At 41.3% G+C, this 13,242-nt stretch overlaps 1 protein-coding gene across 10 annotated transcripts in view; it reads left to right on the top strand.

Moving 5' to 3' along the window:
• The window catches only part of PCNT (pericentrin), a 104,684-nt gene that overhangs the window by 47,714 nt on the left and 43,728 nt on the right, over positions 1-13,242 (top strand). For 7 of the 10 annotated variants that reach the window (XM_074872382.1, XM_074872379.1, XM_074872376.1 and 4 more), the window contains 5 exons: positions 269-412; positions 3,720-3,758; positions 9,024-9,253; positions 9,684-9,803; positions 10,313-10,333. In XM_074872382.1, the coding sequence (XP_074728483.1) occupies positions 269-412; positions 3,720-3,758; positions 9,024-9,253; positions 9,684-9,803; positions 10,313-10,333 (554 nt within the window). The remainder of the gene's footprint in view (positions 1-268; positions 413-3,719; positions 3,759-9,023; positions 9,254-9,683; positions 9,804-10,312; positions 10,334-13,242) is intronic. The other 3 variants (XM_074872377.1, XM_074872375.1, XM_074872380.1) reach the window with 3 other exon arrangements.

Genomic DNA, 13,242 nt, shown 5'->3' with positions numbered 1-13,242 from the left:
AATCCCCATATATATTCTGCATGTTTGGACACATTTTGTGACATGGCGTCCTCGTAAAATCTGTTAGAGTACATCAACTGGTACATGTTATTCCTTAAGATACTTCAAAAAGCCTAGCTACAGTGTAAATTTAAGTTTTCTTGCATTTCTTTCTTTCTGCATCACCTTTTGTTTTTGCAAAAAATTGCTTACTCATGTTTTCAAGTTGCTTTTTTCCAATAGATGAGTGAGTTTGTTGCTTTATTTGCATTCTGACTTGGGATTTTAGGCATTATCGAAGGCTATGTTGCAGAAAAAGCTGCATTGGAAGAGGCCTTGAATCTGAAAGAGGAATCTGAACGTCGCCTTGTTGTGGAGCTGGAGAATATGCGGGAACGCTTCCAGGAGCTAACCCAGGAGCAAGCAATTCTTGGTGAGGAGTGGGTATGACACTATTAGTGGAAAACAAAATTGTCTCCAGTCAGGGCACACCACAGTGTGTTTCTAGAACGTATCGGTCTCTGGTTTGATGACCTAGTGAGCAGCTCAGTCTGGTACAGAGGTTAGCAGGGTCTTCCTGTAAAAGCAGAAAATAAAACAGCTGGTTCTTTGCTTATAAGATGATAGTACTGTCAGTGAAGAGTACTGCTGTAGTCTTATGCTTGGTTAGAAATGGAAAGTGTCTCAGACAATAAGAGGCATATATTAACTACAGGTAGTTAGTTGCAACAGATGATTAGCACCTACGTAGTTAGTAACTGAAATGCTGGTTATTTGACAACTGCAGTCCAAGAGAAGAGTTGGAGCTTCAAGGGTCTTGACTGCTTCCAGAACTAAGAAGATAGCTTGATAATGACAGAAGAAATAAAATACTCCTGGAAGATTATTTGAATTACGCCACAATTGTGGTGGTGATGTGTACTTAGCTTCATACATAAGCTTTTCCCCTGCTCTCCAGCCTTGTCCTGTCAAAACACACACACACATATGATCAGTAAGGGTGACTGTGGAAAGACTGTAATGATCAAGCTCAAAGTCTGTGTAGGTTTTTAAAGGAAAGTGTATGGGTTGAAAGAGCAGAATGAGGTAGTGTTGTTGGAAAGGATAAGGTGAGGCAAGTATCTAAAACTTTTATATAAGGGTGACTCACTGCAAGGCACAGCCAGCCACTGAAATACCAAATCAAACTCAGATGAGTAAGTGTAAATAAGCAATCTGCATAACTCCTTCCCCCATTCCATCACTCCCTCAGCCCCACAGAGTATGTGATATGATGTAAGCTAACTACAGGGAGCTTGTGTAGGGAAGGGGAGTAGGATGGGGGGGAATGTTTCAACACACTGGGTGGAGTCTAATATTCAATGAGTGGAAGTTGTTGCTGTGATAACTCACACTGCAAATGAGGGAGCACACGTTTCAACAGTGACAGCACTGATTTAATAAAAACCCTGAAGAATCTCAGTGTAATATAACTGGCTTACATGTAAGGTACTACTTTGATTCCCAGAAGAAAATTCAGAGATCTTATGTGACTTGCACTATGCAGGAACTCAAGACTAGGTTATGCTGGTTCTTGGTGATGAATCTGAGTCATTTAAATAGCATTATATAGTTTTAATTTTTTGAATTTGCAGCCTTAATGTCATTCTAGTAATTCTATAAGTGAATTTCTCTGTATCATCTTCCAGTAGAAATTTTATCATTTGGGATCACTGCCTTTCCATTTCTGCTAATGCCAACATTACGCTACCCTCAGCTATGTCACCACAATGTCACCTTCAGCGATGTTGCACAGATCTTTACTGCCTGAGCAGGCTGCATAACAGGTAGTTGTGTATAGTTGTACAGGTCAGAAATAAAGACAGCAGGAAACTGTTTTGTAGTGAATTTCTCTATTGTCAGTAGTAAAGGAATGTAAAGACTCTAGGTTTTAGGGTATGGAGCCAAATTCTATAGGAGGGGTGTGTTTGACTGGACACAGTCTATATGTTGCAATTACCTGTCCACTTCTCAGGAACCTCTGCTGTAGACTCCTGCCTGACTTTCAGTCCTACTGTATCATTCCTCTGCAACTTTTGTCTGCCTCTTGCCTCTCTCCCACCTCATCTTCTCTTCACCTTGCTCTCTTCACCTCTCTTCTGACTTTTTGACTCTACCATTGTTCTGCTCTTGTGGGCATCCTTCCGTGACCTTCCTTTTGGCTCTGCACTTGACCTTTCAAATATAGTGTGATCTAAGTACTTATGTTGTATGTAGAATCATAGAATGGTTTGGGTTGGAAGGAGCCTTAAAGATCATTTAGTCCAACTCTTCTGCAATGAGCAGGGACATCTTCAACTAGAATATAGTAAAATATTTTCAGTTGGAAGGGACCTACAACAATCATCTAGTTCAACTGCCTGACAACTTTTGGTCAGTCCTGAAGTGAAAGCATGTTAAGGGTTGTACAGATGCCTCTTGAACTCTGACAGGCTTGGGGCATTGATGACCTCACCAGGAAGCCTGTTCCAGTGTTTGACCACCCTCTTGGTAAAGAAAGAAATGCTGCCTAATGTCCAGTCTGAACCTCCCCTGGTGCAGCTTTGAACCATTCCCAGGTGTCCTGTCTCTGGACACCAGGCAGAAGAAACCAGCACCTCCCTCTCCAGGTCCCCTTCTCAGGAATCTGCAGAGAGCCATGAGGCTGCTCCTCAGCCTCCTTTTCTCCAAACTAGACAAACCCATAGTCCTCAGCTGCTCTTCACAGGACATGCCTTCCAGCCCTTTACCAGCAGCTAGATCAGGTTGCTCAGAGCCCTGTCCAACCTGACCTTGAATGTTTCCAGGGATGGGGCATCAACAACTTATTTGGGCAACCTGTTCCACCACCCTCATTGTAAAAAAATTTCTTCCTTATATGTAGTCTGAATCTACCCTTTTTAGTTTAAAACCATTACCCTTTGTCCTATTGCTACAGGCCCTATTAAAAAGTATAGGACATATGTTAGTATTAAAAGTTGTGTCAGTCTTTGACTTCTCATATGGTATCTTAATAATATCTTACTATTACCTTAAGAGAAAATTGAATAGTGGTCTCACAGATTGCCCTGGTTTACAGAGCCTACACTTTGCCCCAGGAAGAGAGGTCTTCCCCCACCTCTTCCTCAGGGGAAAGACAGAACACAAACAGATTCAGGGGCTGTAGCTGAAACTAAATGCATGTTGTGCTTGCTTTATGACAGTGATTATGGCATCGGGTAATGTGTCCCACAGGAAACGCAAAATCATTCCATGTTATTGTTGAACACAAGTACAGCTGTGTGTCATGGAAATGTATGGCAGATTACAGAGTCTGTAAGTCTGTGCCAGTGAGTCCTGCTGGACCGAATCCTGCTTTGAATCCCCTGGCAGGAACAAAAAAGGGGGTTAGAGACATTAATTATTTTATCTCTGTATGGGAAAAATTGTGAAAAGAGAATATTGATTATCTTAGAAAATGTGTAAGTGACTAGCCAAGAATGTTGCAATAAACTTGCATGGTCATAACGTAAAACCATTTCTATAGTAGCTCTAGTCCAATTACAGACATGGATCAACATGTCATCAGGAGCTTTGTGGCATAATAAAGATGAAATGCATTTTTGCCGAACAAAAGGTAGGCACTGTCTGTATTACATATGAGTTTGTAGTGATTTAGAAGATGGAATGGATCATAATGTTCTGTTCTTGTCTTATACGTGTCTGTGTGTTTTGATTTCTAGGAACAGCTATTGCTAATGTAGCACAAAAAGAAGGTTCAGGTTCGTAATGATGAGTGTGGGTTTTTTCTGGTTTGTGTTGCTGTAACACAGTGAATGAACTGATAGTTCTGATTTTATTTTAATAAAGAGGAATAGTACTTCATAAATAGGCCCAACAAATTACTGGTATTATGAATGTCTTGACAAAAAGAGGTTATGACTTCTGTGATGCATCAGAAGACAACTAAAACGAAGAATATTCAATTCACTGGTCAATATTTAAAGGAAAAAAAATGTTTTGCTGCCATTAGGCTTAAAATGCCTTGTGCTATTATCTTTGTTTGCAAGCATAATTTTTCTTTTGAGGGGATGTGAGTGGGTTGTAAGCTTGCAGTGAGCTTCTAATGATACACCGTGGGCTGTTAAAATGATTAAATTAATTTAAAGGGAGGGAAAAAGGAAAAATATTTGAGATGATGCAAAACGGAGAGCTAAAAAAATCACAGGAAGAACTGAAGAAAGTCTAAGGGAGACTAGAGAAATGTACTGAATTGGATAGGTAGATCAGAAAAAAGAAGGGGAGAACAGAGTGGAAAGGAAGGCTAGTTATGGGAGGAAAGATGAAACTGAAAACAAGCAAGGAGGATCCATAGAGTTTTACACTGACTTTAGAAGTCAAATGCTGAAGTAAAATGTTCAGATTGAAAGACACATCTTTTTTCCTCCCAAACTAAAGTTTGCATATTTAACTTCTGAGTAGCAAACATTAAGCTCTGATAAATTCATAGCTGCCATGATTATGTTTTGTTGTCTACTCAAAATGTAATTATCATGTTTTTAGATTAATTTTATTTATACACACATATATATTCGTAGATGCATTTTCTTGCATAGTCACTGTCTCTTGTTGCTAGACTTTTTCTTTACTGCCCAAGAGTTTGAGCTGGGTAAACAAAGCTCCTCAGGTGAATAAAAACAAATTATCTAGGGAAATTCCAGTTGGGGTTAAAAAGCTGCCCTGGGCTGTCTTGCCCATTACTATATCTTTATTCCTTATGTCCATTCAGACTTTCCTCAAACACTATTTTTATTTAACATATTTTTGGTAACCACCTCAATGTCCTGAAATTTGCTGCTGCTCGCTCAATGAGAGGGAACATCTAACCTAGCTGGGTAGAGTGTGTCTGGGGATTGACATCCTCCCGGTAGCTGCAGTCCAGCTCTTGCCAGCAGCTCATTAGAACTTGAACAGTTGCATCTGCTGCAATTGTTGAGCCCTAAAATTCATCCTCTTTCTCCCACTGCAGCCATCTGTAGTACTCTTCCTCTGGTTTGGAATTGTTTGTAGTATGTGGAAAATAAGATAAAAATCCTATTGTTTGGGTTTGATTGACATGGCTTATTCCTTGAAAAGCTGATGCCTCCTCCCTTTTTTGATGTGGAGTACTAATGTGAGTAAATAGCCTCACTAATAAAATGCACTTAGAATGGAGCTTGGCCTTTGCTAATGATGATCTTGGGAGCGGGGAGGAGTGTGCTGGGGCATTACCAAAGTGGGATTGCATGACTTGAACTCGCATTAATAAAATAGCAGGTTTGTCCCTACGAAGAAACGAGTCTGTGATCTGATGATCTATTCATGTTGCTTGAAATTATAATACACTTAGGGAACATGTGCTTTAAAAAAAACGACTAAAAAATAGCTCAAACAGATTACACTTACTGAGATTGCCAAAATTTGATACCTGCTTTGTCTTGAAACATTTTCAATTCCACGTAAAATCTGTTAGCTTAATTACTTTTTTCCATTAACTTGCATTTCTGTCCTAGGAGGTGATCGTGACTGTTTATTTCAGTTTTATCTAATCAGTATTTTGTTCTTCAGAAAGCAATAGTGTTCATTTTGAAGCTAAAAAGAAATCATCAACTCATTAGTGACCGTGTTTCTTAGGATATAGAAGAAAAAATTCCTGCGCTTGTTTTCACAAAAGCATCAGTTCTTTTCTCAGGGGGGCAGCCTGTGTATGTGCCCTTCCTGTGAGTGCACATATATCTGTGCACACTGCATGTTGCCCTCCTCTGTGCACCATGTGTAAGCAAATACAGTAGAGTGCTATTTTATTCCCATGTCCTGCCTGGCAAAACAGAGCACGTGGTCAAAGATACTCTCTCTGTGTTGAGCAGTTATGGCTTGGTATGCAGTCTCTGAATGGAATTCAGACTGTCATCGGCTTTTTTCTGGACTCTGTGTTTCAGCCTTGGCTAACTTGCTCTGTTGCATCTCATGATGGTGGGAGGCTATTACAGCTCCAAATGGGTTGTGAGAGAAATTGCTGTGGGGGAGACTCTTCAATTACCTGCATATTCATGTATTCTCAGCCTGCAGGCTGAGAGAGTTGGGGGTGTTCAGCCCAGAGAAGAGAAGGCTCTGGGGAGACCCTATAGTGGCCTTCCAGTACTGAAAGGGGCTACAGGAAAGGTGGGGAGGGACTCTTGATCAGGGGTGTAGTGATAGGACAAAGGGTACCGGTTTTAAACTAAGAGAGGGTAGATTTAGAACAGATCTAAGGAAGAAATTCTTCCCTGTGAGGGTGGTGAGACCCTGGCACAGGTTGCCCAGAGAAGCTGTGGCTGCCCCCTCCCTGGAAGGGTTCAAGGCCAGGTTGGACGGGGCTTTGGGCAACCTGGGCTAGTGGAAGGTGTCCCTGCCTGTGGTGGGGGGGTGGAACTAGGTGATCTTTAAGGTCCCTTCCAACCCAAACCATTCTGCGATTCTGTGACGTACTCTGCCAGAGCCTGAGTTACATCCACAATTCGAAGAACAAATGAACATTAGGCAACTTGAAGCTTAGTTCGTGGGATTATTTAGCACTGTGCTGGAAAAAGTAGGGAGCATGGCACAGCTGTTGCAGAGTTGTGGTTCTTATGTAGGCATCTGAGATACCACTCCTGGCAATTGTGAGTCTGCAAAATTAGTGAAATGTAGTTGGAATGTAGTTGTGGATTATCACTTAAAGGCAGAAAGTACTTACCAGGACTGGAGCTTTTTGAGATACATAGTTTCTGTGTATATCTCCATCACTTCATCAAAGTCCTTTATTAATCCTGTGATTTGTATTTATCAGGCAATAGCAAACCTGAAATGGCAGGAGAAGCCCCGTGCCAGTGTACCTGTCTGTAAGGGAGGGCAGGGCTCTTAATGCATTGTCTACAGTGACTGCAACCTGAAATGCTTTTTTCCTTCAGCTGGTGTGTCAGTCATGCCCTCACATTGGCAATGTACGTGTATGCTGTGCCCCTCAGAGTTCAAGGGATCCATAAGCAATTTTGTGTCCATTTCAGTTGGTTTCACCAGCTACCATGGGTGCTTAGCAAATCTGACAAAGAATCTGGTACAGTTCCATATCTGCTAAGTTTTCTTTTGCTCAATTAACGTCTTAGTTTTATCTTGCATATTTTAATATTAATGCAGAGAAAGTAGAGTTGTTATAGTAAAGGACCAGGGTGACTAAGTCATGAAATCACAGGGTTGCTGCGGACCTTGAGAGCTCATTTAATCCATATTTTTGTCCCCAAACAGAATCTATTTTACTTTTTTATCCAGCCTCTTTAATTTCCAGAGACAGAGACTTCATAGTCCCTGCACACTCTGTTCCATTACCCTTACTGCGGTGACATTTTCCCTGATGGTTAATGCAAATATGATTGCATCATTCTAAGCTTGTGATGCTTATCCTCTTAAGCATGAACATAGAAATGTTCATGTTTCTTGGCTTATGTGAAAGTGTCTAGAAATTTAATTAATTGCCTGTGGATAGTGAAGCACTAGAAAAGATGTTGTAAGGAGGGTGTGGTATCGCTTCCATTTTCAAAGGTTTGTAACAGAAGCTTAAAACAGAACCTTCTGTTAAGTCGGAAATCATGTGGATTGAGTTGGAAAAGGGAATGGTCCCATCCTGGGAACTGGGCTGGATGACCAGTTAAGGTCCTTGTTGGAGTCGTACACTTACCTTTTCCTCTATGATTGAAAACATATAAGATGAATAATGGAACATTTCAAAAGTAAAATGAGCTCTTACAGGACCTTGCTTTAAACACTGAATAGCTGGACTTCTATTTTCATGTTCAGGTGACTTTGCTGTATTCTCATTAAAATAGTTTTGCTCCAAGTGCATTCACAGTAGAGTCTCAGTTTGTCTCCTGAACAGTGTATTCAGTACATCCAACTGACTGAAATTGCAGTTTGTAGGTATAAATTAGCTCTTGATAACTTAATCGTGAGCTATGTATGCTTTCATATTTGTGGTATGTCTCCTGCAGTAGGGCCCTGTGTAGGGCAAGTATGTGCCATCTTTTTCCCAGGTGTGTGTTTGTAGCTCCAGAACCGGACTGATCTTCTGTAAGTGTGATTTTTTTTTTTTTTTTTTTTTTTTTTTTTCTTCTCTGGGTTTTAATCCCCTCTCAGGTTCAGAGAAGATTAACTTTGCTTTCTCATAGCAGCTAGCTTCAAAGTAGGGCTGGGTACTGGTAGCCACTGAAAAGATGAACTGGGTGCTAACTTGGCAGCGTGGACATTGGCAGCAGTGTGCAGCATGGCACGAGGCAGAGGAGTAATTGAGAGGCTGACCTGAGGTTGGATGTTGGAGGTCTAAGGAGGATCTCAGCATGACAGTTTGGAGGAATTGAGAAGTCTGTATTGGATGGCTTGATTAGGAAGAGATTCAAAGTAGCATGGAAAGTTGGGATGGAAGGGGTGGCAAGGACTTGGGATAGAACAGTGAAGGATGGAGCAGTTGGAAGGATGGGTATGAGAGACTAGGTGACTGACAGTGGGCTGTGGGGCTTAAATTTAGAGATGGAGCACATCTGGAATGGAGTGAATTTGGAGGATCGAGAATCTGGTGTGGTTTGGAATGAGCCTCTGGGGCAGGAAGAGTGTGGAACTGAGGTTGAAAGGGCAAGGACCTAGGGAGGGAATCTGAAGGACTCCTGCTCAGGTGAGATAGGGCTCTCCGGAATTGTGAGGTCTCCAAGGGTGAAGGTGAAAGATTTCTATGTGCCCAGAATATCTCCAACCAGGATTCACTTTGGGATTGAGAAGAGATGCTTATGTCCTCCTTTACTACATCTTATCAGAGATGGCTTTCGGAGACACAAGGAGCAGTCAAATATCAGACTTTGCTTTGTGTCTTACAGACCGTCTCAGGAGATCTTTTCTTTGGTTTTGATGCTGTCCAAAGTACCTGAATTTAATCATCTTAAACTCAATTTGACTTTTGTACCCTGCACTGACAACTTTGTTGTTATTTTTGTGTTCTTATTCAGGTCTACTCAAGGAAGTAGAATTTTTAGCAAAGGAGAAATTAGAGCTTCAATGTCAGGCAGAAAAGGACCATTCCAACTTACGCTCTCAAATGAGAGTTTTGGAGGTGGAACTGGAAGAACAGCTGCATAGTAATCAAGACCTGGCTACACAGTTATTGGAGGTTGCTGAATTAAAACAGCAAATTCAAGTTCTTGAAAAACAACTTAAAAACCAGCGGCAATTCATGGATGTAAGCAGCCTTGGTACCACATTTCCATGGTTTTGGAGGTTGATAAATACTACTTCTAATTTGTGACTGAGACTTGGTTTCTAAAATAGGATCCTTTCTGTTTTGGTTGAAATTAAGACCTTGGTGTTCTAGTCTTGCAAAAGAAAAAAAAGGTAGTTTTTAAATTCCCTTTGTGTAGGATTACAGGATAACTTTTTCCTTTTTTATTAATGGCTAATTGTAGCTTGTATGTACATTGGAGTCAAAAAGATTCTTCTCTTTCCCTGTAATTTTAGCTGTTTCAGGAATACTAAAAGGTGTTAATTATTTTTACGTCAGCTCAGTTTCTTCACCACAAAAACAACCCCCAAATTTTTCTTGTACTCAATATTTTAATGAAATGCAAAGTTTCTTAAAAAAGATTTTTCATTATCTCTGACTGGCTTTACAGGAACAGGCTATAGAAAGAGAACATGAACGTGATGATTTTCAGCAGGAAATTCAGAAACTGGAAGAACAATTAAAACTTTCAGCAAAGTCACAAACTTCGGAAGAGCCCAGAGAGTATAGGGTGAGTAAAATCACACTTAGTGGGCAAAGGCATTTGTTTAGTACAATTAAATACCAAAACCTGTATTGTTTTGGGGGACTGGGTCTTGAGAGACTTTTTTTTCTCTGTTGTCACCCAGCAAGCAAATTTTCCCCCAGCTGACTGGACTTCATTAGGCAGTGAGAGTGTACTTATATTATTTCTCAGGGAGACAGAAGGAAATGTTGTCTGTGCATTACAATAAAGTTTCACAGCCTACGAGTCTGGTTTAAATTAACTGAGGACAGCAATACAGACACTCTGTTCTACAGAGCACACCTGAAGGGTGACTTCTGGGTTCTAAATGTGTTTAGTTTTTCCAGCTGTAACAGTTGTAATAAGAGATGTTCTTTGTCTGCATGCCTTGTCCTATTTAAGTGTATAAATCAGTCCTTTTTTTCACATGTTCATTTGTTTGATTCTTGGTTTTGGAGATTAACGTTTGCTTTTTGTTGTTTTTTTTTTTTTTCACATAAATGAACATTATACAGAACTATGAATTGATTCTACAGGTATGGAAAACAGCATGAACATCTCTTTAACTTTTCTTTCCTTTTCCTTTCAATCCCTTCTATTAATTAGATCTGCTTTGGCTTTTTTCCTGTTCTTGATACGTCAAGGCTGCTTCAGCTTGACTTCAAGATAAGGATACATGTTTTACAGTGGCTGATTTCTTGCAGGGAGTGAACTGCTTTCAATTTAATTGCCTGTACATAAGTGCTTCATTCTCCTGGCTTATTGCTCAGATGTATTACAGGCAGTTACTGTAAAAGAGCTTTTTGGCATGAAAGGAGAAGTTGAGGTTTGGAATATGAAAACAAAGATAATAGAATTCTGATGATACTGTGCGTTAGCCTTCAGCTTTTGTTTGTGGCCCTGTTCTTAACAAAACTTCAATGTGTATGCTACTTAATTTCATTTCCTTCTATTTGCTTATCTACAGTTTATGTAATTAGGTACCTCTGTGTTGGAGAAGCAAATCTTGTAGGAACAACTGAATTTTCCATGTTGAAGGGCACCTGATCATCACTTGCCTTCTGTAACCTCTAATAGCCCTTCATTAGGCTTCTTAAGAAGTCGAGTGATGACATATCATTCTGCATCAGTCTCAGCTTCTCATTTGCATGAATGCCATTATCTGGCAATAAGATTTTCTGAGTACATCACGCACATAGCCTACATGTTCCTTACGCCATGGCAAAGATCAGAAAAAAAAATGGCAAAGATTTTTGCTTTGAAGGCCACATGATTTATTGAAGATCTGTTGCACCCAGAAGGTATACCTCTGTGGCAGTCTTGGGCATACAAAATCATAGAGGGTATATGACAAGCTTCTGACACTGTCCTGCATGACATCCTTCTCTCTAAATTGGAGAGACTTGGATTTGACGGGTGGACCACCCAGTGGATAAGGAATTGGCTGGATGGTCACACTCAGACTTGTGGTCAATGTCTCAATGTCCAAGTGAAGAGCAGTGACAAGTGAGTGCTGTTCCTCAGGGGTTGGTGTTGGGACCGGCGCTGTTTAACATCTTTGTTGATGATATGGACATCAACATCGAGTGCACCCTCAGTACGTTTGCCGATGAACCCAAGCTGTGTGGTGCGGCCGACACGCTGGAGGGAAGGGATGTGCCATCCAGAGGGACCTGGACAGGCTGGGGAGGTGGGACTGGGCAAACCTCATGGAGTTCAAGGCCAAGTGCAAGGTCCTGCACATGGGTCGGGGCAATCCCAAGCACAAATACAGGCTGGGTGAGGAGTGGATTGAGAGCAGCCCCAAGGAGGACTTGGGGTATAAGTGGATGGAAAACTGGCTGTGAGCCAGCAACATGTGCTCACAGCCCAGAAAGCCAACCGTGTCCTGGGCTGCATCCAGAGCAGTGTGGCCAGCAGATCGAGGGAGGGGATTCTTCCCCTCTACTCCATTCTCATGAGACCCCCCCCCCCCCCTGCAGTGCTGTGTCCAGCTCTGGGGGCACCAACATCAGAAGGACAAGGATTTGCTCAAGTGGATCCAGAGGAGGCCATGAAGATGCTCAGGGGGCTGAAGCACCTCCCTGTGAGGACAGGCTGAGAGAGTTGGGGGGGTTCAGCCTGGAGAAGAGAAGGCTCCAGAGAGACTTTATAGCGGCCTTCCAGTAGTGAAAGGGGCTACAGGGAAGATGGGGAGGGACTTTTTATTGGAGGTGTAGGGATAGGATGAGGGCTAAGGGATTTAAACTGAAAGAGGATAGACTTAGATTAGATGTAAGGAAATAGTTCTTCCCTGTGAGGGTGGTGAGGCCCTGGCACAGGTTGCCCAGAGAAGCTGTGGCTGCCCCCTCCCTGGAAGGGTTCAAGGTCAGGTTGGACGGCGCTTTGGGCAACCTGGGCTAGTGGAAGGTGTCCCTGCCCATGGCAGGGGATTGGAACTGGGTGATCTTTAAGGTTCCTTCCAAACCAAACCATCCTGTGATGTCAGGTTATTCAAAATATGTCAAACTCTTAAGATCACAGCTTGTTTTCTGTCTAAGATACTACGTGGATGACAGTTACTAGTGTGCTTGTGGCTCAGTAAAGAGGAATATCTGTAAAAATGAAGACTAGCTACCATAACTTTGCAACCTCTATCAGAAGGGATTAAAACTTTCTTGGAGAAAGGCACACAAGGATGGTAACTAAGCAAGTGAAATTTGTGGGTAGGGTGATCTAGGCACACAATCTGTGCCAAAATAAAATGTCAGGATTTAGACAGTTCTTGTACAGTTGTTTAATGCAGTTGTAATGTTGGTAATTACTTAAGTCACTCCAAAACAAATCAGTTCATTTGAACTTCTAATTTGTGCGTGTAGGAGTTATAACAAGTTTATAGTAGTTCTCTCTGACAGGCTCAAGGTCTATGCGAGTGGGATTATTTTCTGAAAAGTGTGCTGGGAGCTACCATCTGAGAGAATGCCATGAGAGTGAAGGTTGTGGAAGTGTTTTCTTAGCTACAGGACTGCACCACTAGCTTTCTAGCAATGTGGTGTTAAAAACCACACTTCTCATGTGTTAAGTGTCATAGTTTTTGGGATTCTGATGCCAAAGTTTTATAGCAATAGAAAGTATTAGACCTCTAAAAGATTTTACTATAACAAAAAGCTTTACTCTAAGGCCTGTGTTATGCTTAACAGTTGATTAGTTGCTGATGAGATAAGAAGGGAATAAGATCTACATCTAGATATATATATATATATATAATGAAGGAAATGTATATGTGCCTGCAAGCAGTTGAAAATGTAATGTTATTCACTTCTGGTATTCTTAACCAGTCTGTAATGCTCTCTGTGCGTAGTAATTTGACTAAATTATTCTGTATTTTGCTAGTGGGTGTTTTTCTGCTTTAGTAATATCTGTACAATGCTGTGAGGATGTAAGCTTCTATATTAACACACAAAAT

The sequence above is a fragment of the Strix uralensis genome, chromosome 6 (genome assembly GCF_047716275.1).
Source record: "Strix uralensis isolate ZFMK-TIS-50842 chromosome 6, bStrUra1, whole genome shotgun sequence".
Classification (NCBI taxonomy): Eukaryota; Metazoa; Chordata; class Aves; order Strigiformes; family Strigidae; genus Strix; species Strix uralensis.
Note: the sequence above shows the minus strand (reverse complement) of the source record. Positions and strands in the feature narration are given on the sequence as shown.